This window comes from Mobula hypostoma, chromosome 3 (assembly GCF_963921235.1).
Source record: "Mobula hypostoma chromosome 3, sMobHyp1.1, whole genome shotgun sequence".
NCBI lineage: Eukaryota > Metazoa > Chordata > Chondrichthyes > Myliobatiformes > Myliobatidae > Mobula > Mobula hypostoma.
The window spans coordinates 88,675,563-88,702,983 of NC_086099.1; the positions used below are offsets into that span (position 1 = coordinate 88,675,563).

Below are 27,421 nucleotides of genomic sequence, written 5' to 3' on the forward strand. Positions count from 1 at the left end.
CCACAACTATCCTCACCCTCAATAATTTTTTCCTTCAGCTCCTCCAACTTTCTCCACACTCAAGGGGTAGCCATGGGCCCCAGCTATGTCTGCCTTTTCACCAGCTACATAGAACTGTCCATGTTCCCAGCCTTCCCCAGTAATGTTCTCCCCGGGAAATCGGTTAGGGTCTATCCAAACCAGAAACCCTGGATCAAGGGAGGAGAAGATGGCAGCACGACGCAGCGCGCGCGGCCTCTTCAGTGAAATGATATCATATTTGTTAAATAGGGGCCATGCACAATCCTGATTCGATGAAGATGGATGTGAGAAGCACGGAGGAGCATCTGGTGAAATTTCTGAAATGCCTGGTTCGCTGCCGCTGCTACTATGCGATCGAGAATCTCCGGAGGGAAGGCTCCAAATCCTCGACTTTGCCTGTTGCTGGCGGCCAGGGCTGGGGTCGAAGCGCTCAGCAGAGATGGTGCTCGGTGCTTGGTGTTGGAGGGCTGGTCGGAGGCTCGAAGTTTTCGGATGGACTGAGAGTCGGACTGTGGTCGGGTGCTTCCAGGATGCTGCATCGGCAAGTTTGCGGCGCTGGAAGCTCATGGCAGGGAGAGTTTTCTTCCTTCTACCGTCTGCATGAGATGATGGGACTTTTTTTGAGACTTTTTTTTTTTACCATGCCCATGGTCTGTTCTTCTATCAAATTACGGTATTGCTTGAACTGTTGTAACTATATGTTATAATTATGTGGTTTTTGTCAGTTTTTCAGTCTTTATCTGTCTTGTGTTTCTGTGATATCACACTGGAGGAACATTGTATCATTTCTTAATGCATGCATTACTAAATGACAATAAAAGAGGACTGTGTGTCCTCATAATCATAATAATAACAGTTCTGTGCGTGCTGTGCGAGACAGGAGTTTTCGCCGCCGGTAACCAACAGAAACTCAAGAAATGCAGCTACGATCTAAATAGTCATCAAGGCAGTGAAACAACAATACAGGGACAAGATCCAGACACAACTGTCCACCAGCAACACACACAGCTTATGACATGGTCTGCTCATCATCGCAGACTTCAAAACTAAGCACAGTGGTGCTGCCAACATTGCAGCCTCTCTTCCAGATGAGCTAAATTTTTTTAAGCTGAGTTTGATGTCGCCAACCCTGAGCCCCTGAGGAGAGTTACTGACACGACCTACACCTTGGTCATCTCTGAGGCTGAAGGACGCAGGTGTTTCCAATGAGTGGACATTAGCAAGGCTGCGGGACCAGACGGCATCTCAGGATGTGTGTGGCACAAATGGCAGGTGTGTTTACAGACATTTTTAATCTCTCCCTCTCCCTGTGTTGAGTGCCCTCCTGCTTCAAAACATGCACCATTGTCCCTGTACCTAAAAAGACCAAGGTAACATGTCTGAACAATTGGATTTCTGTCACACTCACCTCAATAATAAGCAAATGCTTTGAGAGGCTGGTCAAGGACCACATCTGCAGCTTGCTGCCACCCACACTGGACCCCCTACAATTTGCCTATTGACACAACCAATCAACAGATGACGCAATAGCCACAGCTCTACACACCGTCCTTACACACCTGGAGGAGAGGGATGCTTATGTGAGAATGCTGTTCTTGGTCTACAGTTCAGCATTCAACACTATAATTCCCTCCAGGCTCAACAAAAAGCTCAGAGACCTTGGCCTTGTCTCTGCCTTGTGTAGCTGGATCCTGGAATTCCTGTCAGATTGCTGGCAGGTGGTAAGAGTGGGCTCCCTCACCTCCGATCCTCAACATAGGTGCCCCTCAGGGCTGTGTCCTAAGCCCCCTCCGTTACAACCTCTTCCTCAACGTCGCAATAACACAGGAGCTGGTTGTGGACTACAGGAGGAATGGAGACAGGCTAGCCTCTACTGGCATCAATGGATCTGGGGTTGAGGGTGAACAGCTTTAAGTTCCTCAGCATACACATCACTGAGGATCTCATGTGGTCTGTACATACCGGCTGTGTGGTGAAAAAAGCACAACGGTGCCTCTTTCACCTCAGAAGGTTGGAGAAGTTTGGCATGAGTCCCCAAGTCTAAAGGACTTCCTACAGGGACACAATTGAGAGCATCCTGACTGGCTGCATCACTGTCTGGTATGGAAACTGTACTTCCCTCAATGGCAGGACTCTGCAAAGAGTGGTGTAGACAGTCCATCGCATCTGTCGATGTGAACTTCCTACTATTCAGGACATTTACAGAGACAGGTGCGTAAAAAGGGCCCAAGGGATCATTGGAGACCCGAGTCACTCCAACCACAAACTGTTCCAGCTTCTACCATCCAGGAAACGGTACCGTAGCATAAAAGCCAGAACCAACAGTCTCTGGGACAGCTTCTTCCACCAAACCATTAGAATGATGAATTTACGCTGATACGATTGTATTTCTATGTTATATTGACTGTCCTGTTGTATATACTATTTAGAGTATGTAGACCTCAGACTCCGCCCTCCAAGATTGCTGCCTCGGACTTTGGAGTATTGAACTTCGACTTCCAGCTCCATCCCCTTATTTTATCTTTACTGCTACTGACCTCTCACTCTTCTCATCCCTGTCCCTACCCCTAACTTCCTGTTCCAGCCCCAAACAAACTTCCCCACGAACCTTTGCCACAAACCAACAGATCCCACAGCTTGGCACCATTTGATAAGTATGTCTTCCTTACCGGATCTCTGACTTATAATCCACAAGTCTGTGCTGTGCCAGTGAATTCTGCACACTTCGGCCATCGGTAATGTTGTTCACCGCATTCCTTAGAGCACGTAACTATAAACATAAACAATGACAAAATAATTACTGTCAACTAATTATAATACTCTAATACAATGGATTCCAGTTAATTGGGGCACATTGAAAATAGTACATTTTGGCCCAATTAAGTGGCTGCCCCAATTAGCCAAAGTTTCATGGAATAGTTAAAGGTATAACAAAGACAAACTACCATTTAACTAATTAAATGAAATACAGAACAAATTAGAACATTACCAATATTATTACAGTTTTATGGTACTGTAATAGTTCCTAACAGTTTATCAATGGATGAATGCCATGTTTGCTGCTATGTTCGTTTGATTGACTGCAAGTGAACAAAATCATTGCAGACACTAAATGTAGATAATGGACTGCCTTCATACAATGCTATAGATGACTGCATCCTTCAAATCTTCATCTTTGTTGTAACATTCAAGATGATTGTCAATACTTTCTAATTCTTCATAGTTCCTAACTTGTTGAAGGAGTGAAATGGTTTAATTTTCTCTCATGGCCATTTCTGGCATCTCAAAGCCTGAATTTATGAAATCACAGTGAGAAAACAACTCTGAATTGTCTTACTGCTTATTTCTCACTGACAATCAATGACAATTATCACTAATTTTTGAACACACACACAACTGACAGCATTTAAAAACTGTTTGCTCTAAATACAGTGTTGTATCTAACTGCCACACAAGTGCACGCGTCTGACGCAAGTTGGAACCTGTTTGGTAACAGTCTCCTGCCCCTATTAAGTGTCATGGTGCTGCAAATAAATGAAGGGAATCCCGGCTATTTTCTCGATTAGTGTTTGCTTTTTAAGAATTGTCCCAAATAAGCGGCTGCCCCGATTAAACAATGGCCCAATTTACCGTAATCCATTGTATATGCTTAGTAGTGATTTAATGCTAGTTAACCCAATATACTGTTCATGCTTAACAGTAAACTAGTGTAAAGAGTCCTATATTAAATAATAATCAACTTGCAAAACATACTTCAAAAAAACATTTAAACAATATGTTCTAAGCTTGGTTACTTTGCATCAAAATCCGTCATAGAACACATAGTGAATTGAATAAATGTCATCAATTCAATAGTTTTAGACTTCATCCCATACTGTATATTTCAATGAATTAGTATATTCAATCTTGTTCAAAGATTGTCATTTTAAATTAGCAAAATAATTGCAAACCTATTTTTCTTTCATCAATAACTTTGCAATCACAACTTGAAAGCCAGTTTTAAACCTGGTTTACAGCAGGTGTGCATATGCAGCAATGATGTATTCAAACATACACATTACATCAAAATAAATTACAATTAGCCCTCTTGATGGGCTGTTGCATGTCGTGATATTCAGCTGCAAAACTGGACTCTCAGTTCATGTCACCCTGCAAGTTAAGACTGAAATTTCATCACTCCCTAGTCTCTTCTGCAGTAAAATCTTCATACCTTGTCAGTGTAAAGGGTGGCAAGGTTCTTCTGCTGTCGAAGTTGATACTGGTCATACAGCTGAATCAGCTTAGCTGCCAATACATGCTCACGACTGAACATAGGGTGGTGGGTGAATACAATACTGGCAACATCAATGTCGAGTTGAAAATGTCCCTGTAGTTCTGCTGATCCAGTGATATATTGATTATTGTACTTGGACTTCTCAGCCTGAAATTACAACATGAAGATTGCTGAGTCCTCTGTAGTTTCTACTCTACATTCAGAAGAGAAATGGTAGTGTAGTGGCTAGCACAACGTTTCACGGTACCAGCGGCCCAGGTTCAATTCCCGCCACTGCCTGTAAGGAGCTTGTACGTTCTCTCCGTGACCACGTGCGTTTCCTCTGGGTGCTCCGGTTTCCTCCCACCGCCCAGAGACGTACTGGTTGGTAGGTTAATTGGTTGTTGAAATTGTCCCATGATTAGGCTAGAGTTAAATTGGGGGATTGCTGGATGGCGTGGCTTGAACAGCTGTATGGACCTATTTCGCGCTGTATAGGAAGATGGGGAGGGGGAGGAAAAATGCCCATTTTGCAATGAATTGCCCTAATCAGCTCAAGATGTGCAGCCAGGAAACAATTGTACAGAAAATAACATACCTATAACTTGTTTGAGAGTGTGATTTTCAAGGTATACCACAAAAGATTACTAATAAAAATGAAATGGCTCAGAATTGGAGATGTATGACAGAAGTCACGAATTTGAATTGAGATATGAGGCTGGCAGTATGGATAAAAGACTTAGATTCATAGAGTACTACTACATTACAGAAGCAGTTCATTTGGCCCTTCTACTCCATGCCAGCCCCGTTTTCTGCCTAGTCCCATCTACCTGCACCCAAACCAAGCCTCCAAGCCTCTATCATCCATGTAGCTATCAAAACTTCTCTTAAATATTACAATTCCACATTCATGGCAACATCTGAGTAAAGAAGTTTCCCCTCAGATTCCCCTTAAATATTTCACCTTTCTAAACCTATGACCCCTAGTTCTACTCTCACCAAACCTGATGGGGAAAAGCCTGTAAGTATTTATGCAATCTATACCCCTCGTAACTGTGTAAAATCTCTCCTCATTTTCCTACGTGCCAGAGAAAAATATCTTAACTTATTCAACCTTTCCCTATAAATCAGGTCCTCAAGTCCCGGCAACATTCTCGGAATTTTTTTTCTGCACTCTGTTCAAATATTTCTATAATGGAACATAAAGGCATCTTATTTAAGCATTAATCATGTCCTCTTTACCATTTTTACTTTTACATACCTACCCGGCCCATTTGGCATTCTCTGTATACACGTTCCTTTGATGAATTGTAAATATAATTCTACTTCTATGTTTCATTTTAAGCATTGTACCTTTACTAATACAAGAATATCTAGGATCTGACAACCTTCCTTTCTTGAATGAATGAATATGCCTCATTTATACCTCAACCTCTCCGTTCGCTGCTCATTTAGTTTCACCGGCTGTCCTTGAAACTAATCCAACAGCTCCTGATAAATTAAGTCCTCCTCCTATTGAAAATTTACACACTTGAATTTTTATTGTCCTTGTCCTTTTCCACCAATGTTTCAAACCTAATAGCATCACGTTCATTGCTCTCAAAATGTTCAGTTACTGACGCATATTCCTTAGAAATAATTCCAGCACTGCTACCTTCTCATTTTATTGGAAACATATAGCAAACATATTTAAATTACACTATCCAGAGCCGAAAATTCTTTCTAATCATCTATCAGGTCTCCCCCTTTATAGCAAAAGAACATGCACAGTCCGTTTAATCTTTCATGAGCGTTAAGCATTCTCAGTACAGGTATTGCCATTTTTGCAATTTCCCTAGGTATTTATATACATTTTCATAGAATTGTTAAAGCATGGATGGTTACATATGACCCACTGAGTCCATACATGTTAAATGTCAAATCAATCAAAATAGTCCCACTCTTTCCCTCTGTAGCTACTTTGTCGTACATTTATCCAAAGGTTTTAATTAAATTTGAATTCTTTTCTTGTAGATGAAGATTTCTCAATATACTATTTTTGATTTCTAACTGTTGTTTAAATGCTTTGTGAAATGTATCTGCTCAAACCTTTGTGTACCTCTCTCCTGTTCCTATTTTCCAAAACGTATTTGACCTTTGTCCACATACTCAAAAAAATTGCCACTCATTTCTCCAGCCTTCCTGTTACTATTGGTGCCATCAAAATCCTTTATACAAATACTGAACAACAGCAGCTTTAGCACAAATTCCCATGCATCATTTCTCCTCAGCAACCTGAGTACCCATCTTGGTTTCTTACATGCCACTTTCTGCCTTGGGGACATTTCATTATCTTTTATGCCACTAATTCTACACTCTTTGAATTTAGTCATGAATCTGTAAAGCAGTGCCCTATCCAAGGCTTTTTGAAAATTTCATTATTTTTTAAATTACTCTCACCTACGATTTGGGCATATTAAAATAAATCACAAAGATTGAAAAAGCACAATCTTCCTGTTTAGTTCATATTATATTTTAAAATCCTAGATGCTTTTCAATTGTACTTTTGAGTAGGAAATCCAGTACCTTTCCTAACCTTCACATTAAGCTGATCGATCAATAGATTCCTGAAATTCATCTGTTTCCTTATTAAACTGAGGAATGATGATAGCTGTTTGTCTTTTGTATATTTTATATATGTAACAAAACTATATATAATTGTTTACACTGGTGAGACTGAATTATCTACAGAGATAGAACTACCTGTACCTTCTCCACTTAATCCCAGCTTTGTAACGAGGGGAATAAAACTCCAGATGCTGTAATATAAATGTGGAGAAAATTTGAAAATTTGTTAAAATGCCCAGCAGACCAGACAGTATCTATGGAGAGAGAAATAGAGGTAGCATTTCAAGTTGAATAACATTTCACCAGACTAGGAAAAGATAAAAATCAAACATTATAAATTGTAGAGAAGGGGGAATGGATGGGGTGAAAATGATTGTAATAGAGTGGAGACCCCCTCAGCAAAAGAAGCAGTCCATGTCTGCATGTAGCAAAACCTAGACAACCTTTAGGTTCAAAGTGATAAATGGCAAGGATACGAAAAATGACTAATTTGAGGGGCAGGGAATTTGTCCCAAAGGCCCGCCCAACATTTATCTCTCGGACAGTATTGTATTAAGAAAAACTGGCCTTATCAGCCTACTCATGTACAAGTTTGTTGTGCTCAAATTAGTTGCTCCCTTTCCCAGTTTACAACTATGTAAACATTTAAATACTTCAGGATGTTTTGGCACTGTGTAAATGGTTTACAAATGCAAACCTATTTTTATGGATGCAAAAATATTATATATCTAAAAAAAGCTTGTATTATTATACGTATAACCAGAAATAGCAGCATTTATTTGGAAACTATATCAAAAAGTGCTTCAGGGAGGCACACTAGGTATGGATGCCAAAGCTAAAGTGGTGGTGAACCACACCCTCCCACCCGATCCAATGGTTCAATAAGTCCATAAATAGCAAACAGCTATAAGTTATATTTTAAAAAATAGTGCACTTGAAACATCATTACTCAATTATAAAATTTAGCTTTTCATTACAAAACATTTTTTAAAGTTATTTCTGGGAGCTCGTCACTGACACGATGATAGAACCATTTTCCTTGCAATCATAGCTGCAAAACTGTTACACTGATTTTTAGTTGATATTTAGATTAGATTTTCCCAGAATCTATTTAGGGATCTCAGAATCAAACTTTAATGCAAATTTGAACCATTACAATAACTAAACAATAGATAATATCCAGTGAAATTATCCTCAGAGCAAAATGAAATATAATTCCTTCAACAAGCATTCCTTGAGAATAATGAAGGGTGCAATATTAATGCTACACTAATCATTCCACAGATAATATTAATTTCTATAGGTTTTAAAACAGATCTAAAATGTTTTCATATATAATCTGAATAACATTAAAAATCTTGCGTTCCTGAAACGGATCTGTGCTCAGTTGCCTCATGCATATTGAATTTGGATAAAATGCTGGCTTCACAAAAGTCTCTGAGTAATAACTATAATGGATTCAAATCTCACCAAGAACTACAGTTGGCATTGCTGCCGCAAAGTTGCGGTGACCTGGGTTCAATACTATCTTTGGTTACAGTGTTTGCATGATCTCCCAATGACTGGATGAGTTTCCTGCAGGTGTTCTAGTTTTATCCCAGATATCATGATGTTTTAATGGGTTAATGAGCCACTGTAATTTGCCTCTAGTGTCAGTGAGTAGCAGATGAATCAGGGGAGAGTTGGTGGCTATGTGAGAGAGAAAATTTTACGGGGAGGTAAGAGGAGTAATGGGTCTGACAAGAATGCTCTAAGGGCCAATGGGCCAAACTACCCTTCCTGGAAATATGAAGCTGGCTTATTTTAAGAAGGAATTTACTAAGTTTAACTTCCCTAATAGAATGAAATTCTATTACATTAATCCTTGAAAATCAACTGACTTGAAGGCAAGGAACCTGGATTTTCCACACGAGGTTGTCTTGGCAGTCAAAGTGAAGGATAATCCAAAGAGCTTTTACAGGTATATTAAGAGCAAAAGGATTGTAAGGGATAAAATTGATCCTCTTGAAGATCAGAGTGGTTGGCTATGTGCGAAACCAAAAGAAATGGGGGAGATCTTAAATGGGTTTTTTGCATCTGTGTTTACTAAGGAAACTGGCATGGAGTCTATGGAGTTAAGGGAAACAAGTCGTGAGATCATGGAAACTGTACAGATTGAAAAGGAGGAGGTGCTTGCTATCTTGAGGCAAATTAAAGTGGAGAAATCCCTAGGACTTGACAGGGTATTCACTCGGTACTTGAAGGAGACTAGTGTTGAAATTGCAGGGGCTCTGGCAGATATATTTAAAATGTTGGTGTCTACGGGTGAGGTGCCGGAGGATTGGAGAATGGCTCATGTTGTTCCATTGTTTAAAAAAAGGATCGAAAAGTAATCCGGGAAATTATAGGCCGGTAAATTTGACGTCGGTAGTGGGTAAGTTATTGGAGTACTTTTTTTAAAAATCTTTTTATTAAATAAGTATACAAAAAGGTAAACCATATAGACACTAATACATTGTTAGAATATAATAAAATTACAGAAGATATTAATACAAAAAAAAACTACAAACAATGTAATTTAAACATAACATACCAAGGTAACATAATAGTATACTAATTTTATATATATATCAATGGAGAAAAAGAAAAAAACCCCCCAAAAAAAACCCACCGTGCAACTAACTAAAAGCAACGCAAAGCAATGGGCTAACTTGAAACCAAACAGAGTTAAACTTAAAATCACGTCCTCAATCCCGACCTCCATTAAAAACAGTGAAAAAACAAGAAGGGTATATATTACATTAAATGAAAATATTCAATAAAAGATCTCCAAGTCTGTTCAAATTTAAATGAGGAGTCATAAAGATTGCTTCTAATTTTCTCCAAATTCAAGCATAATATCGTCTGAGAAAACCAAAAAAAGGTAGTTGGAGCATTAAGCTCTTTCCAATGTTGTAAGATACATCTTTTCGCCATTAAAGTAAGAAATGCAATCATTCTACGGGCTGAAGGGGAGAGATTACTGGAAATTTTAGGTAGTCCAAAGATAGCAGTAATAGGGTGAGGAGAGATATCTATATTCAATACCTTGGAGATAATATTAAAAATGTCTCTCCAAAAAGTTTCCAAAGTAGGGCAAGACCAAAACATATGAGTTAAAGAGGCTATCTGCCCCGGACATCTATCACAAAAAGGATTAATATGAGAATAGAAGCGCGCTAACTTATCTTTGGACATATGTGCTCTATGAACAACTTTAAATTGAATTAGGGAATGTTTAGCACAGATAGAGGAAGTATTGACTAATTGTAAAATCTGCCCCCAGTCATCCACAGAAATGGTAAACCCCAATTCCTGTTCCCAATCTACCCTAATCTTATCAAATGGAGCTTTCCTAAGTTTCATAATAATATTATAAATCATAGCCGATGCACCTTTCTGACATGGATTAAGGTTGATTATAGTATCTAAAATGTATGTAGGAGGAAGCATTGGAAAGGAAGAAAGTATAGTATTTAGAAAATTTCTAACTTGTAAATATCTAAAAAAATGTATTCTTGATAAGTTATATTTATTAGATAATTGTTCAAAAGACATAAGGGAACCATCTAAAAATAAATCCAAAAACCGTGAAATACCCTTAGTCTTCCAAATTTGAAAAGCACGATCCGTAAAAGAGGGAGGAAAAAATATGTTACCTAAAATAGAAATCGCTAACCCAAATTGATTAAGATCAAAAAATTTTCTGAATTGAAACCAAATACGCAAGGTATATTTAACTATCGGGTTAGACACCTGTTTAAGGCGTTTCCAATCAAAAGGAAGAGAGGAACCTAAAATAGAGCCAAGTGTAAGACCCTGAACAGATTGTAATTCCAATACTACCCATTTAGGAATGGGTAGTATATCCTGGTCCAGTAACCAGAATTTCATATGTCGAATATTAATTGCCCAATAATAAAATCTAAGGTTAGGTAATGCTAAGCCTCCATCTCTCTTAGCTTTCTGTAAATGTATTTTACCCAGTCTCGGGTTTTTATTCTGCCAAATAAATGAAGAAATTTTAGAGTCAACTTTGTCAAAAAAAGATTTTGGAACAAAGATTGGTAATGCCTGAAATATATATAAAAATTTTGGCAAAAAAAAATCTTAACTGCGTTAATACGACCAATCAAAGTTAAATATAAAGGAACATACATCAAAGTTGCTGGTGAACGCAGCAGGCCAAGCAGCATCTATAGGAAGAGGCGCAGTCGATGTTTCAGGCCGAGACCCTTCGTCAGGACTAACTGAAGGAAGAGTGAGTAAGGGATTTGAAAGCTGGAGGGGGAGGGGGAGATGCAAAATGATAGGAGAAGACAGGAGGGGGAGGGATAGAGCCGAGAGCTGGACAGGTGATAGGCAAAAGGGGATACGAGAGGATCATGGGACAGGAGGCCTAGGGAGAAAGACGGGGGGGGGGTGACCCAGAGGATGGGCAAGAGGTATATTCAGAGGGACAGAGGGAGAAAAAGGAGAGTGAGAGAAAGAATGTGTGCATAAAAATGAGTAACAGCTGGGGTACGAGGGGGAGGTGGGGCCTAGCGGAAGTTAGAGAAGTCAATGTTCATGCCATCAGGTTGGAGGCTACCCAGACGGAATATAAGGTGTTGTTCCTCCAACCTGAGTGTGGCTTCATCTTTACAGTAGAGGAGGCCGTGGATAGACATGTCAGAATGGGAATGGGATGTGGAATTAAAATGTGTGGCCACTGGGAGATCCTGCTTTCTCTGGCGGACAGAGCGTAGATGTTCAGCAAAGCGGTCTCCCAGTCTGCGTCGGGTCTCACCAATATATAAAAGGCCACATCGGGAGCACCGGACGCAGTATATCACCCCAGTCGACTCACTGGACTGGGAGACCGCTTTGCTGAACATCTACGTTCTGTCCGCCAGAGAAAGCAGGATCTCCCAGTGGCCACACATTTTAATTCCACATCCCATTCCCATTCTGACATGTCTATCCACGGCCTCCTCTACTGTAAAGATGAAGCCACACTCAGGTTGGAGGAACAACACCTTATATTCCGTCTGGGTAGCCTCCAACCTGATGGCATGAACATTGACTTCTCTAACTTCCGCTAGGCCCCACCTCCCCCTCGTACCCCAACTGTTACTCATTTTTATGCACACATTCTTTCTCTCACTCTCCTTTTTCTCCCTCTGTCCCTCTGAATATACCTCTTGCCCATCCTCTGGGTCACCCCCCCCCCCAGTCTTTCTCCCTAGGCCTCCTGTCCCATGATCCTCTCGTATCCCCTTTTGCCTATCACCTGTCCAGCTCTCGGCTCTATCCCTCCCCCTCCTGTCTTCTCCTATCATTTTGCATCTCCCCCTCCCCCTCCAGCTTTCAAATCCCTTACTCACTCTTCCTTCAGTTAGTCCTGACGAAGGGTCTCGGCCTGAAACGTCGACTGCGCCTCTTCCTATAGATGCTGCTTGGCCTGCTGCGTTCACCAGCAACTTTGATGTATGTTGCTTAAATATAAAGGAAGCCGTTTAGATGAAAGTTGAGTAATATGGTCTATTAATGGTAAAAAGTTAGTCTTAAATAAATCTTTGTATTTACAAGTAATTTTAATCCCAAGATATGAAAAATAATTATTAATCAATTTAAATGGAAATTTATAATATAAGGGAAGTTGTTTATTAATCGGAAAGAGTTCACTCTTACTAAAATTTAATTTATAACCTGAAAAAAGACCAAATTGTGCTAATAACTCTAAAACAGCCGGGATGGATTTTTGAGGATTAGAAATATATAAAAGTAAATCATCAGCATAGAGTGATAATTTATGGGACTTTAAGCCCCGAGTTATCCCAGTAATATTTGGAGATTCTCGAATGGCAATTGCAAGAGGTTCTAATGCAATATCAAATAATAAGGGACTAAGAGGACAGCCTTGTCGAGTACCTCGAAAAAGAGGGAAAAAAGGTGAACTTAAAGAGTTAGTACGGACCGAGGCCACAGGAGAATAATATAAGAGTTTAATCCAGGATATAAATTTCAAGCTGAAATTAAACCTTTCAAGCACCTTAAATAAATAAGGCCATTCTACTCTATCAAAAGCTTTCTCGGCATCTAAAGAGATAACACACTCAGGAACATTTTGTGAGGGAGTATAAACGATATTTAACAGTGTACGAATATTATAAAAAGAGTAACGACCTTTAATAAAACCAGTTTGGTCTTCCGAAATAATAGAGGGAAGTACTTTTTCTAATCTATTTGCTAATAACTTAGAAAAAACTTTAGAATCAACATTTAATAAAGATATTGGTCTATAAGATGCACATTGAGCAGGATCTTTATCCTTCTTTAATATTAAAGAGATTGACGCTCTATTAAAAGATTCAGGAAGTTTACCAAGTTTCGATGAAGCCTCAAAAACCCTACAGAGCCAAGGGATTAATGAAGGAGCAAAACATGTATAAAATTCTACGGTAAACCCATCAGGGCCAGGAGCTTTCCCCAAATTCATAGAGAAAATAACATTCTTAATCTCATCCATGGTAATAGGAGTATCTAACATAGAAGCCATATCCTGTGAAATCTCAGGGAAATCTAAATTATCTAAAAAATCATTCATATATTTAGAATCTCGAGGAGACTCTGATTGATATAAGGAAGAGTAAAAATCACAGAAGGTTTGATTAATCCCCACATGATCAAATATTAGTCGATCATTTTGGTTATAAATCTGATTAATTTGAGATTTAGCATAATTAGACTTCAATTGATTAGCCAACAGTTTACCAATTTTGTCACTGTGTACATAAAATTCACTTCTTGTTTTCTTTAATTGGTTTACAATCGAGGACGAGAGTAATAAACTGTGTTCCATTTGAAGTTCAGTTCTTTGTTTATATAACTCCTCAGAAAGAGCTATAACATATTTCTTATCAATTTCCTTAATCTTGTCCACAATTACCAACTCCTCCTGCTTCTGCTTCTTCCTCAAAGCAGCAGAATACGAGATAATCTGACCACGAATATAAGCTTTAAAAGTATCCCAAAGAGTGTTAACAGAAATATCCTCTGTATGGTTAATTGTAAAAAAAAGATCAATCTGTTCATTCATAAAGTTAACAAAGTCCGAGTCCTGAAGCAACAGCGAATTAAAACGCCATTGTCTATTATTTTGTATATTGGCCAGAATTTTAATAGAAAGCTTAAGTGGAGCATGATCTGAAATGGTTATAGAATCATAATCACATTTAATCACTGAGGGAATAAGACGAGAATCAATAAAGAAATAATCAATTCTTGAATAGGAATGATGAACATGTGAAAAAAAAGAAAAATCTTTTTCCTGAGGATGCAAAAAGCGCCAAATGTCCGTCGACCCAGAATCAGAAAGAAATGAATTAATCAAAGTTGCAGATTTATTAGGTAAGGTCCGTAAAGGAGCTGAACGGTCCAAAGCTGGAGACAAACAGGTATTAAGATCTCCGCCCCAGATCAATGAAAACTCATTCAAATTCGGAAACTGATTAAATAATGATTTATAAAATTCTGGACAATCCATATTAGGAGCATAAACATTAACCAAAACTACTTTTTTATTAAATAGTAAACCACTAACCAATAGAAATCTACCATTCGGATCAGAAATAATATCATGCTGTATAAAAGTAACTGAGGAGTCTATAAAAATAGAGACGCCTTGAATCTTAGCATTGGAGTTCGAATGAAACTGTTGTTCCTTCCAGAATTTAAAAAAACGTAGTCTGTCCCCCCTCCCCACATGGGTCTCTTGTAAGAATAAAATTTGTGCTTTAGGTCTCTGGAACACTTTAAAAACTTTTTTCCTTTTAATAGGATGATTAAGACCATTAGTATTCCAGGAGACAAAATTAATAATAGACTCCATAAACCCTAAAGTCAACCCACAACAAGGAGGATTGACGATAGGCTCGACCCACGAACCCGGAGTGGGAACAGAACATACAAGAGATACCGGGAAGAAGAACGCAACCCATACTTCAATAATGTATATAGCCCAAGAAGAAGGAAACTAAAAAGTGAAGCCCCTCCCACCACCCCCCCACCCCATGTCCCGAAAGCTAAGTCTAACGCAGACCAGCCCGAAAGAAGCAAGCACTAAAACTACCCCCATGACTTCCGGTATACGCTCCCTAAAAAAAAAGTGTAAATATAAAAAAGATCAGCTGATTATAAAACAGTAAAAGAATAAAAAAAGATAACTCAATTAAAATAAACACGTAACAGAATAAAAGCCAGAAAATATATGAAAAAAAACCGCAATAAACCCCAGACCCATGAATAAACAGAACAACAAAAAAGAAATAAGATTATTAACATAAACTAGTTATGACAACCTACAAAACAAAATAGATTTTAAAAAAACTACAAAATTTAAGGCCACAAAGGAAATACGTAAAATGACAATAAGGAAGTAACCACCCAGAATCCGCTGGGAAAAAGAAAGAAATGACGCAGTTAAAAAGAAAGTTTAGCAACCATATTAAGTAATCAAAAATAAACTTTTCTGCCCATATAAGGCAAAAAAAAATTAAGACCGACAAATTCACAGCCTCCGATCAGCGGAGATAGTTAAAAAATTACAATTAAGATGTTGAAGGTGAAAATTGATCCAAATAACTCTGGGCATCCGATGGAGAGTCAAAAAAACGGAGGGCTCCATCCAACGTACGAATCCTTAGACGTGCAGGGTAAAGCAGCGCTGGTCTTAAATCCATCTTGTAGAGTTCCGACATCACAGATCTGTAACGAACCCGTTGATCCCGGATTGGTTTACTGAAATCTTCCACGAATCAGAATTTAAGATCCAGAAAATCAATGAAACCCTTAGATTGAACGAATCGAAACAGTTTCTCCTTGTCTTGAAAGTAATGAAACCGTAAAATAACATGTCGAGGTCTATCTGACCTAGGTGAGTATGATGGAACTCTGTGAACACGATCCAATAACGGTGGTTGGTCAGGAAATACAGTAGGAAATGCATCTTTTAAAAGTTGAGAAAAATACTTCATAGGGTTATCAGATTCAACAGCTTCACGCACCCCGATCATTCGTAGATTCTGCCGTCGCATTCTAGATTCTAAGTCAGAGTTTTTAAAGGTCAGAAATCAAGTTTCTTCTTCATTACATTAATTGTTTCTTCGATTTTCCCCATCTTAAGCTCACTTTGTTGTGTGGATTTTTGAAGATCAGATATAGCCGACTGATATTCCGTAATAGATGTTTGTATCTTATCGATTGAATCGGCAATTTTCTGGAACTGAATTGAAATTTCCGCACGAATCAGCTCCGTAACAGAGGTTGAAATTTCCCTTTGAATTAACTCCGATATAGCTTTCAAAGTCACCGGTGGTTCAGTCGGAGGGAAATCGGTACCTTTCGGTTTAACTGGAGGTTTGCCATCCTTCCCGTTTTTCCCATTCTTAGACATAGCAGATCTTAAACTCATCCAGTTATCGAAGAGCCCAATTTAATTCAAAGTATTGTAAAAGTTGATGCCTTAATGGTTAATTAAAATATAGCTGATCAGAAGAAAAAAAACTCAGAGGTAATGGAGCGAGTCAAGAACGCGACTTCACTCCATGAGCACTACCGGAAGTCCTCAAGTTATTGAAGTACTAAGGGACAGAATCTACAAGCATTTGGATAGACAGGGACTTATTAGGGAGAGTCAACATGGCTTTGTGCGTGGTAGGTCATGTTTGACCAATCTATTGGAGTTTTTCGAGGAGGTTACCAGGAAAGTGGATGAAGGGAAGGCAGTGGATATTGTCTACGTGGACTTCAGTAAGGCTTTTGACAAGGTCCCGCATGGGAGGTTAGTTAGGAAAATTCAGTTGCTAGGTATACATGGAGAGGTGGTAAATTGGATTAGATATTGGCTCAATGGAAGAAGCCAAAGAGTGGTTGTAGAGAATTGCTTCTCTGAGTGGAGACCTGTGACTAGTGGTGTGTCACAGGGATCAGTGCTGGGTCCATTGTTATTTGTCATCTATATCAATGATCTGGATGATAATGTGGTAAATTGGATCAGCAAATTTGCTGATGATACAAAGATTGGAGGTGTAGTGGACAGTGAGGAAGGTTTTCAAAGCTTGCAGAGGGACCAGCTGGAAAAATGGGCTGAAAAATTGCAGATGGAGTTTAATACAGACAAGTGTGAGGTATTGCACTTTGGAAGGACAAACCAAGGTAGAACATACAGGGTAAATGATAAGGCACTGAGGAGTGCAGTAGAACAGAGGAATCTAGGAATACAGATACAAAATTCCCTAAAAGTGGCGTCACAGGTAGATAGGGTCGTAAAGAGAGCTTTTGGTACATTGGCCTTTATTAATCAAAGTATTGAGTATAAAAGCTGGAATGTTATGATGAGGTTGTATAAGGCATTGGTGAGGCCGAATCTCGAGTATTATGTTCAGTTTTGGTCACCAAATTACAGGAAGGATATTAATATGGTTGAAGGAGTGCAGAGAACATTTACAAGGATGTTGCTGGGACTTGATAAACTCAGTTACAGAGGAAGGTTGAATAGGTTAGGACTTTATTCCCTGGAGCGTAGAAGAATGAGGGGAGATTTGATAGAAGTATATAAAATTATGATGGGTACAGATAGAGCGAATGCAAGCAGGCTTTTTCCACTGAGGCAAGGGGAGAAAAAAACCAGAGGACATGGGTTAAGAGTGAGGGGGGAAAAGTTTAAAGGGAACATTAGTGGGGGCTTCTTCACACAGAGAGTGGTGGGAGTGTGGAATGAGCTGCCAGACGAGGTGGTAAATGCAGGTTCTTTTTTAACATTTAAGAATAAATTGGACAGATACATTGATGGGAGGTGTATGGAGAGACGTGGTCCGTGTGCAGGTCGGTGGGACTAGGCAGAAAATGGTTCGGCACAGCCAAGAAGGGCCAAAAGGCCTGTTTCAGTGCTGTAGTTTTTCTATGGTTTCTATGCCACCAAAACAATAGTAGAGTTATCAGCAGTTATGAAAAACATTTTCAGAATTAAACGCAGTCAAGACCATAAGACATTGAAGCAGAATTAGGCCATTCTGTCCTTCGAGTCTGCTCTGCCATTTCATCATTGCTGATCCATTTTCTTCTCAGCCCTAACCTCCTGCCTTCTCCCCATATCCTTTCACGCCCTGACTTATAAAGAATCTATCAACCTCTGCCTTAAATATACATAAGGATCTGGCCTCCACAGCTGCCTGTGGCAAAGAATTCCACAGATTCACCACCCTCTGGCTAAAGAAATTCCTCCTCATCTCTGTTCTAAATGAACATCCCGCTATTCTGATGCTGTATCCTCTGGTCTTAGACTCCCTCACCATAAGAAATATCCTCTCCATATCTACTCTATTTGAGGCCTTTCAACATTCAATAGGTTTCAATGAGATCCCTCCTCACTCTTCTCAATTCCAGTGAGTACAGGCCCACAGCCATCCAACGCTCATTATATGACAAGTCCTTCAACCCACGAATCATTCTTGTGAAACTTCTCTGAAACCTCTCCAATGTCAACACATCCTTTCCTAGATAAGGGGCCCAAAACTGCTCACAACACTCTAAGTGAGGCCTCACCAGAGCCTTGTAAAGTCTCAGGGTTACACCTTTGTTCCTGTACGATGCTGTTATGCAGCTTAAGCTATTGTGTTAATGGTATCTTAACTTTATGCCCTGGTGAATGCGTGAGGATGAAAAGACAGATGAATAGGAGGAGACGTGCCCACAAATGCCCATGCCAAGGTACTATGATGTTTAACAAAATGCTTTAAAACATATCCTATGGACAAAAATGGAGAATATCCGCTGGTCAGTATATGTTTCTCCTAGCCCTCTAGCTGCTCATGCTAAAAAATACATAGAATTCCAGAAGTAGAGGCTCTCATGATGGCATAAATTCACTGTTAATAACCAGCAAAAGAGGCCTTTGAATAATAATTTTAATGGACCTAAGCTTCATCAAGGACTGTGATGCTGCTATCCTATTGCTTTAGCAACCCAGCATTGATCCTGACCAGCGACTCTCTCAGACCTGTTTCTTACACTGATGCTGTAACTAATTTTAATTGTTTTAAATTCAGTTTAAATGAGTTCAAGGTAATCATTGATCCGGTATTGATATAATTAAACCAGTGAAATAAAAGGTAGCTCATTTTTTCAACTACATGAATGACAGGACACATTTTCAAAACAACCATGTCCCAGTTAATTCCACTCGATTGACCCACTTTTGCTGATTTACAGAATTGGTGTGGGTGTGCATGCCAAAGACCAGAGGGATTAGGGCAAGAACAGCCTCACTATGAGGTATTGATATTTTGTCCTGAATATACTGGTCATATTTTCCCTGTTGCGCACCATGTCCTAACTTAAGATCTGCATATTCACTGCAAGTTGTCAATCATATTGCAAACATAAAGAACATACTTTGTTGAGTTAAATGCTATTTTAAATAGTGGGTGTCAGAAATTACCGGCTTCTCTATTCTACACATAAAGAACATACTTTGTTGAGTTAAATGCTATTTTAAATAGTGTGGGTGTCAGAAATTACCGGCTTCTCTATTCTACTTTTGCCCATGTAGTTATACGTATTAAATGTGTTTTAGTATTAAAACTGCTAGGGAACTCAAATGCACAGAAGTAATTTAACAAAATTATTTTCTGCGGGTTGACCTTGCTGATATCATACACAAAATGCTGGAGGAACTCAGCAGGTTAGGCGACATCTAAGTTAATAAATAACCGACATTTCAGGTTGAGGTCCTGAAGAATTAGACTCAGTGACTTATTACAAGTACAAATTATTGGTCATTACGAGATATTCACCATTTAGTAACTTGATACTGTAACATTATTGGAGATGTATTAGGAAAATATCTATCTAGATCAGGGGTTCCCAACCTTTTTTTATACCATGCACCCCTACCATTAACTGAGGGGTCTGTGGACCCTAGGCTGGGAACTCTTGATCTAGATATAGGGGATGAAAAACAAAGTGTGGATTACAAACTAGAGAGAAAATGCTGGAAATCCCCAGGAAGTCAGGCAGAGAGGGGAATGAGGTTAATATTTCAAGTCGATGACATTTCATTCTAATGGGATAAAAAGTCATTGATCTGAAATGTTAACTCTTTTTCCCTCTCCCTTGCTCCACTTTCTCTTCTTTTTGTCCCTCTCTCCACCAACTTGTTGAGTATTTCCAGTATTTTCTATTTTATTTATCAGTAAGTGGAGATTAAACTTGGCTTCGCAGTGAGTACACAAGAGATGAAGAAAACAAACTACACCTTGAAAGCAACACACATCAAAGTTGGTGGTGAACGCAGCAGGCCAGGCAGCATCTCTAGGAAGAGGTACAGTCGACATTTCGGGCCGAGACCCTTCGTCAAGACTAACTGAAGGAAGAGTTAGTAAGAGATTTGAAAGTGGGAGGGGGAGGGGGAGATCCAAAATGATAGGAGAAGACAGGAGGGGGAAGGATGGAGCCAAGAGCTGGACAGGTGATTGGCAAAGGGGATATGAGAGGATCATGGGACAGGAGGTCCGGGGAGAAAGACAGAGGGGGGGGAACCAGAGGATGGGCAAGGGGTATAGTCAGAGGGACAGAGGGAGAAAAAGGAGAGTGAGAGAAAGAATGTGTGTATAAAAATAAGTAACGGATGGGGTACGAGGGGGAGGTGGGGCATTAGCGGAAGTTAGAGCGATGTTCATGCCATCAGGTTGGAGGCTACCCAGACGGAATATAAGGTGTTGTTCCTCCAACCTGAGTGTGGCTTCATCTTTACAATAGAGGAGGCCGTGGATAGACATGTCAGAATGGGAATGGGATGTGGAATTGAAATGTGTGGCCACTGGGAGATCCTGCTTTCTCTGGCAGACAGAGCGTAGGTGTTCAGCAAAGCGGTCTCCCAGTGAAATCTTGAAAATACAGTCGACCTTCACTAATCCGACTACCTGTAATCCAGTTCCTTCGATAATCCGGCATTGATTATGCTTAATGTGATCCTTCCGTAATTCAGCATTTTCACTAATCCAGCACTCCTGAGGTCCCAATGGTGCCAGATTAGTGAAGGTCGACCTGTATTCCCTTAAATCTACAATCATAACCTGATCTATGTGTATTAAACACATTTTACCTATAGACTGGAATGTTTTTTTTAAATCTCAATAATCTATTGGCATCTCAATAATAACTCAAAGGCATAACTCTTTAATCAGAATATGATATCTGCCTTAGAATTAGTTAAATAAACCAGTTTCGGGCTAGAATGAACACAATGGGGCGGCTTACCTTTCTATATAAAGTTTCTATTGCAGGATCCACTTCATCGTGGGGAGAGAATATGGGAGGTCTGGTTTTGGTCTGCTTGACTGGGTTAGGTAAGGCTATAATTCTGCCGTCACTTCCAAACCATTTCTTCCCCTATGATGATAAAACGTCTTTATGAAGCTCAGAAGTTCATAGGTTAAAATAAATGCATTTTTTTTACATATGGGAAATATGCAAAAACATACCCCACTTTGGCTTCACTTACATCCTCATTTTTAAGTAGCCGATTCTCAAAAATATATTGGTTTGGTTTGGAAACTTTTGGTTTTTCTCCAACATATATACCTTCATCTTCGGGATATCTTGGTTGCATGTTTTCAGGCACTTTCTCTGACGTAGACACTGAACATTAGAATAAAACTTATCATAAGATTATCTATTTATTGGTAATCAATTTAAAGTTAAGACATTAAAAGCAAAAGATCCCAACTTTGTTGGATAGGGTATGCTAAACACATTCAAATCTAAGAGGCTTTTGCATATTAGTTCGATAATAACAATCAGACAATTTCCAAGGTGCCCACAGACCTTACCTGACTGAGCACACAAGTCAGAAATTAGTAGCTTTAACTTGCTGCTCAATTTACAAAAAAATTTGCGAAGTCTTAGTAATTTGAAATGTCCCAAATGTAACATGAGAAAAGATCGGTATTTATTTATTTATTGAAATACAGAGTGGAATAGACCCTTCTGGCCCTTAGAGCTGCGTCATCCAACAAACCCCCGATTTAATCCTCGCCTAATCACGGGACAATTTACGAATACCAGTTAACCTGCCAACTGGTAGGTCATTGGACTGTGGGAGGAAACCGGAGTGCTTGTAGGAAACCCACGTTGTCACGGGGAGAACATACAAACTCCTTACAGGCAGCAGCTAGAATTGAACCCGTGTCACTGGCACTGTAAAGCGTTGTGCTAACCACTACCCCAGTGCCACCCCAATCAAGTTGTATCAAAGTTGTTTTCTTTAAATGACATTGCATCATAAATACTAGTTACTATTAATATTGTCACATTATTAAAAGATAGAGCAGCTGATGACTTCATCTTAGAGCATTGCTCCGAGAACATCTTGGAGTCAAAATTAAATGCCCATGCACATGTCCATTCGGCTTCTTGTTTTCTTGTATTTATCCTACATTATGTATTAAATATTTCAATTGTCTATTACCTTATTAATAACAGGGAATGTTCATGTAAATATTAAAGCTCCTGTTTCTCTTCAAGTATTCACAAGTGACTGGTTCTGCACATTATTATAATGAACCTGTTAACTGCCTGGAATTTTAGTGAAATACATGATTTAATATTTATTTTAGGTGAGTTACCAACTCATTAAATAACTGGACAGTCGTATTTCAGACAAACTAACTTGTATCACAGTATGTATATTCAGCTTAAAATTATTATTTTTATTCATGAAAAAAAATCCTGGAATGTAATCTACCATTTTTTTCCCTACAGATATGGATGCTAGACCAATGTACAAAACAAATTACCTGCCAGGATACTGGGGGTGAAAAGGACTTTTCGGTCTTTCTGCAGTTGATTGTGGTAGCCTTCATAATCAGGAGCTTTCACTACAAGAAAATCACGAACTGTCTGATCGATTATAAAAAGATAGTCATCCTCATCATTATCTTTTACAAGGGGTTGATCCTCTTCCTGCAATAATTAAAGAATATTGATTTAATTTTTTAGTACATGTTAAACAAACACATGGCAAACTCTGTATGTGAATGGTTAAATCTAATTCCTCTTTGCCTTCTAGCTGCTACAGGCAGTACACTTATCTTTTATTGTTTGGAATACCAAGCTCCCTTAACCATTCGTATTATATTGGTTCCACCTCTTAAAATTATATAGGCAATTGAATATAATAATCCGATCTACACTTAAGAAATAATTCTTCTAAATCAAATCTGGGTATGTTTGGCCAAGACAAATGCTGGAAATACATTGAATTACAACTCCTAAACATTTTTATCATGTCCAAATACACAATCATGCCATATAACCTTGAATTAAATAATGTAAATTATTTTTCTCTAAAAGGTTATATTTCTGTTTCCGAATGTCTTCACTCCTCAGATCCTCCTGTACCACACTTGCAGCAGAATAGAGCTGCAGGTGATACAATTGCACTCTTCTGATTCCTACAGTCAGGAAGTCGCTAACTGGAGAACAACCTAATGTGGTACTCTCATGGATATGGATGCTTTCATTGTAATAGAGTTGGCTTTCAGTTAACTGAGATCATGTTGTGAGGAATGCAAAGTGGCTATTGGCTTGCAGAGAATTTTGTGGTATTCATAGTGAATCATAAATAAGTACACTGTAAGATCCAAGACTTAGCAAGTGATTCAAGTAGAGTTCCAGAATTCCAGAATTGTCAAAATTCAGCATTCAATTCCACCCAGTAACAGAGTGGAAGTCCACATGTAAACCCAGCTTTTCCAATATGTAAATCATGTCTCAGTTCACATGAAAAGCATTAATTTTTAAATAATATCAAAATTTTTAAATAATACCAAAACAGCTCTATTTCCATCTTAAATATCTCTATTTTTCCCTTTCAGGGTTCTTTTGAAGTCCCTGACCTGGAGTTACACACTGACTACAGTTCTTTGGGGGAATGGGACCCGCTCGCTGGGTTTCACAACCAGCCGTTGTTTGACACACCAAAGGCTCTCAGCCTAAGAGACCGGCTCGGATTTGGAAGCCTAGGATCTCGTGGCTCTGGAGACGGGCAGATCAAGGGTCGCTGTCATGGCAAGAGATCTTTGAGATCGTCAGGCACAGAGCTTGAAAACAGCGATGTAACGGACTTTTAACATTGTAAGCCAGTGAGTTGTTTGTTACGTCTCCCCGCTTGCTGGGAAAACAGAGACACCTCCTTCTCCTTTATTACGGAGAGAGAAAGAGCCTGTGGTACATTGTATACCGGGTGAAACGCAAAGTCTTTGGGGTAACTGCAAGTCTGTGTCTTTGCTATTGCCTTGCTCCCACTTGAGCTTGGTGGCAGGTGCTGTTTCCTCTTTTATGCTGGTGGGGGGAGGGGGGTTGTTGCTTGCTGCCGCTTATGCACGGGAAGGGGGAGCTGGGGGTGTGACTTTGGGGTTCTAACATTTAACTGTCGTTCATTCTTTGGGGCACACCTCTGTTTTCGTGGATGGTTGCGAAGAAAAAGAATTTCAGGATGTTTATTGTATACATTTCTCTGACATTAAATTGGACCTTTGATCCTTTGAAATCAGTGAGTGAGTTTGTATTCCACTACCTTCAGATAAAAAAAACTTGCTAATGGGGAAATAAATCATGGTTCACAGGACTTGGGTCACCTCTGAAGTGTTGATAAAACACACATCCAGCTTCGGGGAAGTTCTTCATTTTCATGTTAGATAAGCAAAATGTTCCCATCAGATACTCAATAAAAACAAGTAACATTTTTATAAAGCTTAATTTCTTAGTAATATACATTTTCTATCTATTGAATTGTTCACCTGCTGGGTTAATATGGTGGTAATAGGCTCTGTGTCAGATAAGAAAACAAAAACTTGGTTAAAAAAGCGTTAATCTGAAACAAAACAAAAGGCTTCTCAAGAGAAACAAGGCTCCTGTAATACATTTTTCCTCAAACTAGACTGCCAAGAGGCAAGTTGTTTAGTATTCAAAGGAGCCATTTGCTGGCCAGCAGTTCATTGCAGTAGATGGGTGATCATTCACTACTGTTCAGAAATAAGGTTATCTACCTGAAAGATTAATACTGATTCTCTTTCTCTGAATGCTGCCTGACATGCTGAGTATTTGCAGTACTTTGTTTTACTTCAATCATTTAATCAGTTGTACAGACCCTCACTCAAAATGTTGACAGTTGCATCTTTGATGTATATTTTTCCCATTATAATCCTTCAGGGTTGATTTAGTGATAAATGGTCATAAGTATATGGGAAAGTACTAGGTAAATCTTTGTTTTATAGCAAGACTCATCTGGACTCAATAAGGCAATGAAGGCAACCAACAAAAGACAGCTGGGGACTTTTCTCATTTCTATTTTCTAATTTCTTTCCTTTCTTTCAAATAGAGAAACTAAACTACACCTAATTAAAATGCAGCCATGTTTATGGCTAGCACAAGAAGGCACAGTTTTAAGGTGCTTAGAAGTAGGTACAGAGGAGATGTCAGGGGTAAGTTTTTTTTTAACGCCAAGAGTGGTGAGTGCGTGGAGTGGGCTGCTGGCGACGGTGGTGGAGGTGGATACAATAGGGTCTTTTAAGAGACTCCTTGATAGGTACATGGCGCTAGAGAGGGCTATGAGTACCCGTAGGTCATTTCTAAGGTAAGTACATGTTCGGCACAGCTTTGTGGGCCGAAGGGCCTGTATTGTGCTGTAGGCTTTCTATGTTTCATTTCCTATTTAGTAAACCAGTAGAAAAATAGACAGCAAATAAGTACTCTTATTAATTTGAAAAATAATTGTTTTGGTAGATTGTTGAAAAAAAAGACAATTTCTATTTCCTTGGAAGTCCTGCCATACCTCTTCTTCTTCCTCCTTTTCTCCACCTTTGCTGACTGCAGACTCTTCACCACCATCTTCTAACTCTTCCTCTTCACCCTGGTTTTCTTTATGTGGTGTTTCTGGTCGATTCTCCACTTTTGTCTCTTCCTCTAACTCTTCAGGGTCAGGATCAAAATTGAAGGTGAAGAAGTTATATGCCTCCTCGGCAGATGGAAACCCATCCTGTAAATATAAGTACTAGTTTCAAAGTTCTATGCTGACTGGTCTCTTTGCTTTTTGGAAAGAAAACTAGATAACTGATTGAGATATTGCCAGATTCTCAGTTCCAGTTTCCTTGCATGCATCAAAAACCTGTAGTTTTTTGATTAATTGGTGGTTGGGAGGGCTGGAGGGGTTAATGGCACTTGTGAAAGAATATGTTATGGGAACATAAGTGGGGGGGGGCGGGGAATGAGATTATTCTCACTGGTCAAGTGACACCTTATATATTGTGGAAATACACCACAAAGGATTATCACCTTTGCCAAGTGTGGATAGGTTACTGTTCCACAAAAAACATGCAGAAGTATAAGCATCAATCATAACTAGCAGCTGTACTTCTCTCTCTTTCTCCAAATCATGATTTCTATTATGATTTGGATTATGGTATGATTTCTATTACCAATACAAAATTATTCTTACTCTATACCATCAATGGAAAGTCTACAAATTCAGATCCACTTTAATAACATGAAGGATCCTACCCACTCTGCTCATGGACTGTTTGTCTCACTTTCATCAGTGAGGAGGCTATGTAGCATCCACACCAGGACTACCAGATTAAAAAAACAATTACTTCCCCAAGCATTAACATTGATCAACACCTCCACCCACCAACCCACCTTTCCAAACCTTTCACCACCATCACTTCATCATTTTCTTTTGTATTTATATTAATTGTGTTTTCTTTTATTATTGTGTTCTTTGTCTTATTTCTTGTGCTGCATCGGATCTGGAGTAACAATTATTTTGTTCTTCTTTACACTTCTGTACCGGAAGTGACATTAAACAATCTTGAATCGTAAACAGCATTAAAGACAAATTAACCAGAACATCACCTTAAAAAAAAACATAGTACCTAGAAAAATAAAGATCAGCAAGTTATAAACTCGCTCATAACTAAAAATGTATTATTACTGTCAGGAAAATAGATTAATTATCTTAGCAAATGCTATTCATTCCAACACCAGCAAATTAATACAAACTTACATACCTAGCTACTGCCCATTACGCTGCTGGTGTTTTAGGGCAGCAATGAAGGTCCTCCACCTCTGGCTATGTTCAGGGCTTCCTTCATCATGTCAGTAGCTTGCTCTTGGTTTTCACTACTGTCAGTCATGCAAGCCCTGGGTGGAGACTCAGGAATACTGTCGCAGAATTCTTCATTGCTGTTTCTGTAACAATATTTATTTTGACCAATCAGGGCTGTTGGCCCTGAGCTGAACCCCTGATTCATGAGGACTGGTGGAGTTCTCTTAGTCTAGCCTCTACCTTTTGACCTGTTTGACATGGGTGACCCTACCAAGAGCCAAAGCATAAAACCCAGCCAGCATAGCGCTCCAGGTCATTGAGGTATACAAGCCTCCAAACCCCATGACAAGATTGTGGTCCTCTTGAAGGAAACA

The 27,421-nt window shown here is 39.2% G+C and overlaps 1 protein-coding gene across 2 annotated transcripts in view; it reads right to left on the minus strand.

Moving 5' to 3' along the window:
- The window catches only part of cc2d2a (coiled-coil and C2 domain containing 2A), a 163,361-nt gene that overhangs the window by 91,675 nt on the left and 44,265 nt on the right, over nucleotides 1–27,421 (minus strand). For both annotated transcript variants that reach the window (XM_063043416.1, XM_063043415.1), the window contains exons 10-15: nucleotides 25,776–25,979; nucleotides 22,738–22,903; nucleotides 21,444–21,580; nucleotides 21,200–21,331; nucleotides 4,232–4,441; nucleotides 2,691–2,791 (exon numbers count right to left, since the gene is read on the minus strand). In XM_063043416.1, coding sequence (XP_062899486.1) covers nucleotides 2,691–2,791; nucleotides 4,232–4,441; nucleotides 21,200–21,331; nucleotides 21,444–21,580; nucleotides 22,738–22,903; nucleotides 25,776–25,979 — 950 coding nt within the window. The remainder of the gene's footprint in view (nucleotides 1–2,690; nucleotides 2,792–4,231; nucleotides 4,442–21,199; nucleotides 21,332–21,443; nucleotides 21,581–22,737; nucleotides 22,904–25,775; nucleotides 25,980–27,421) is intronic.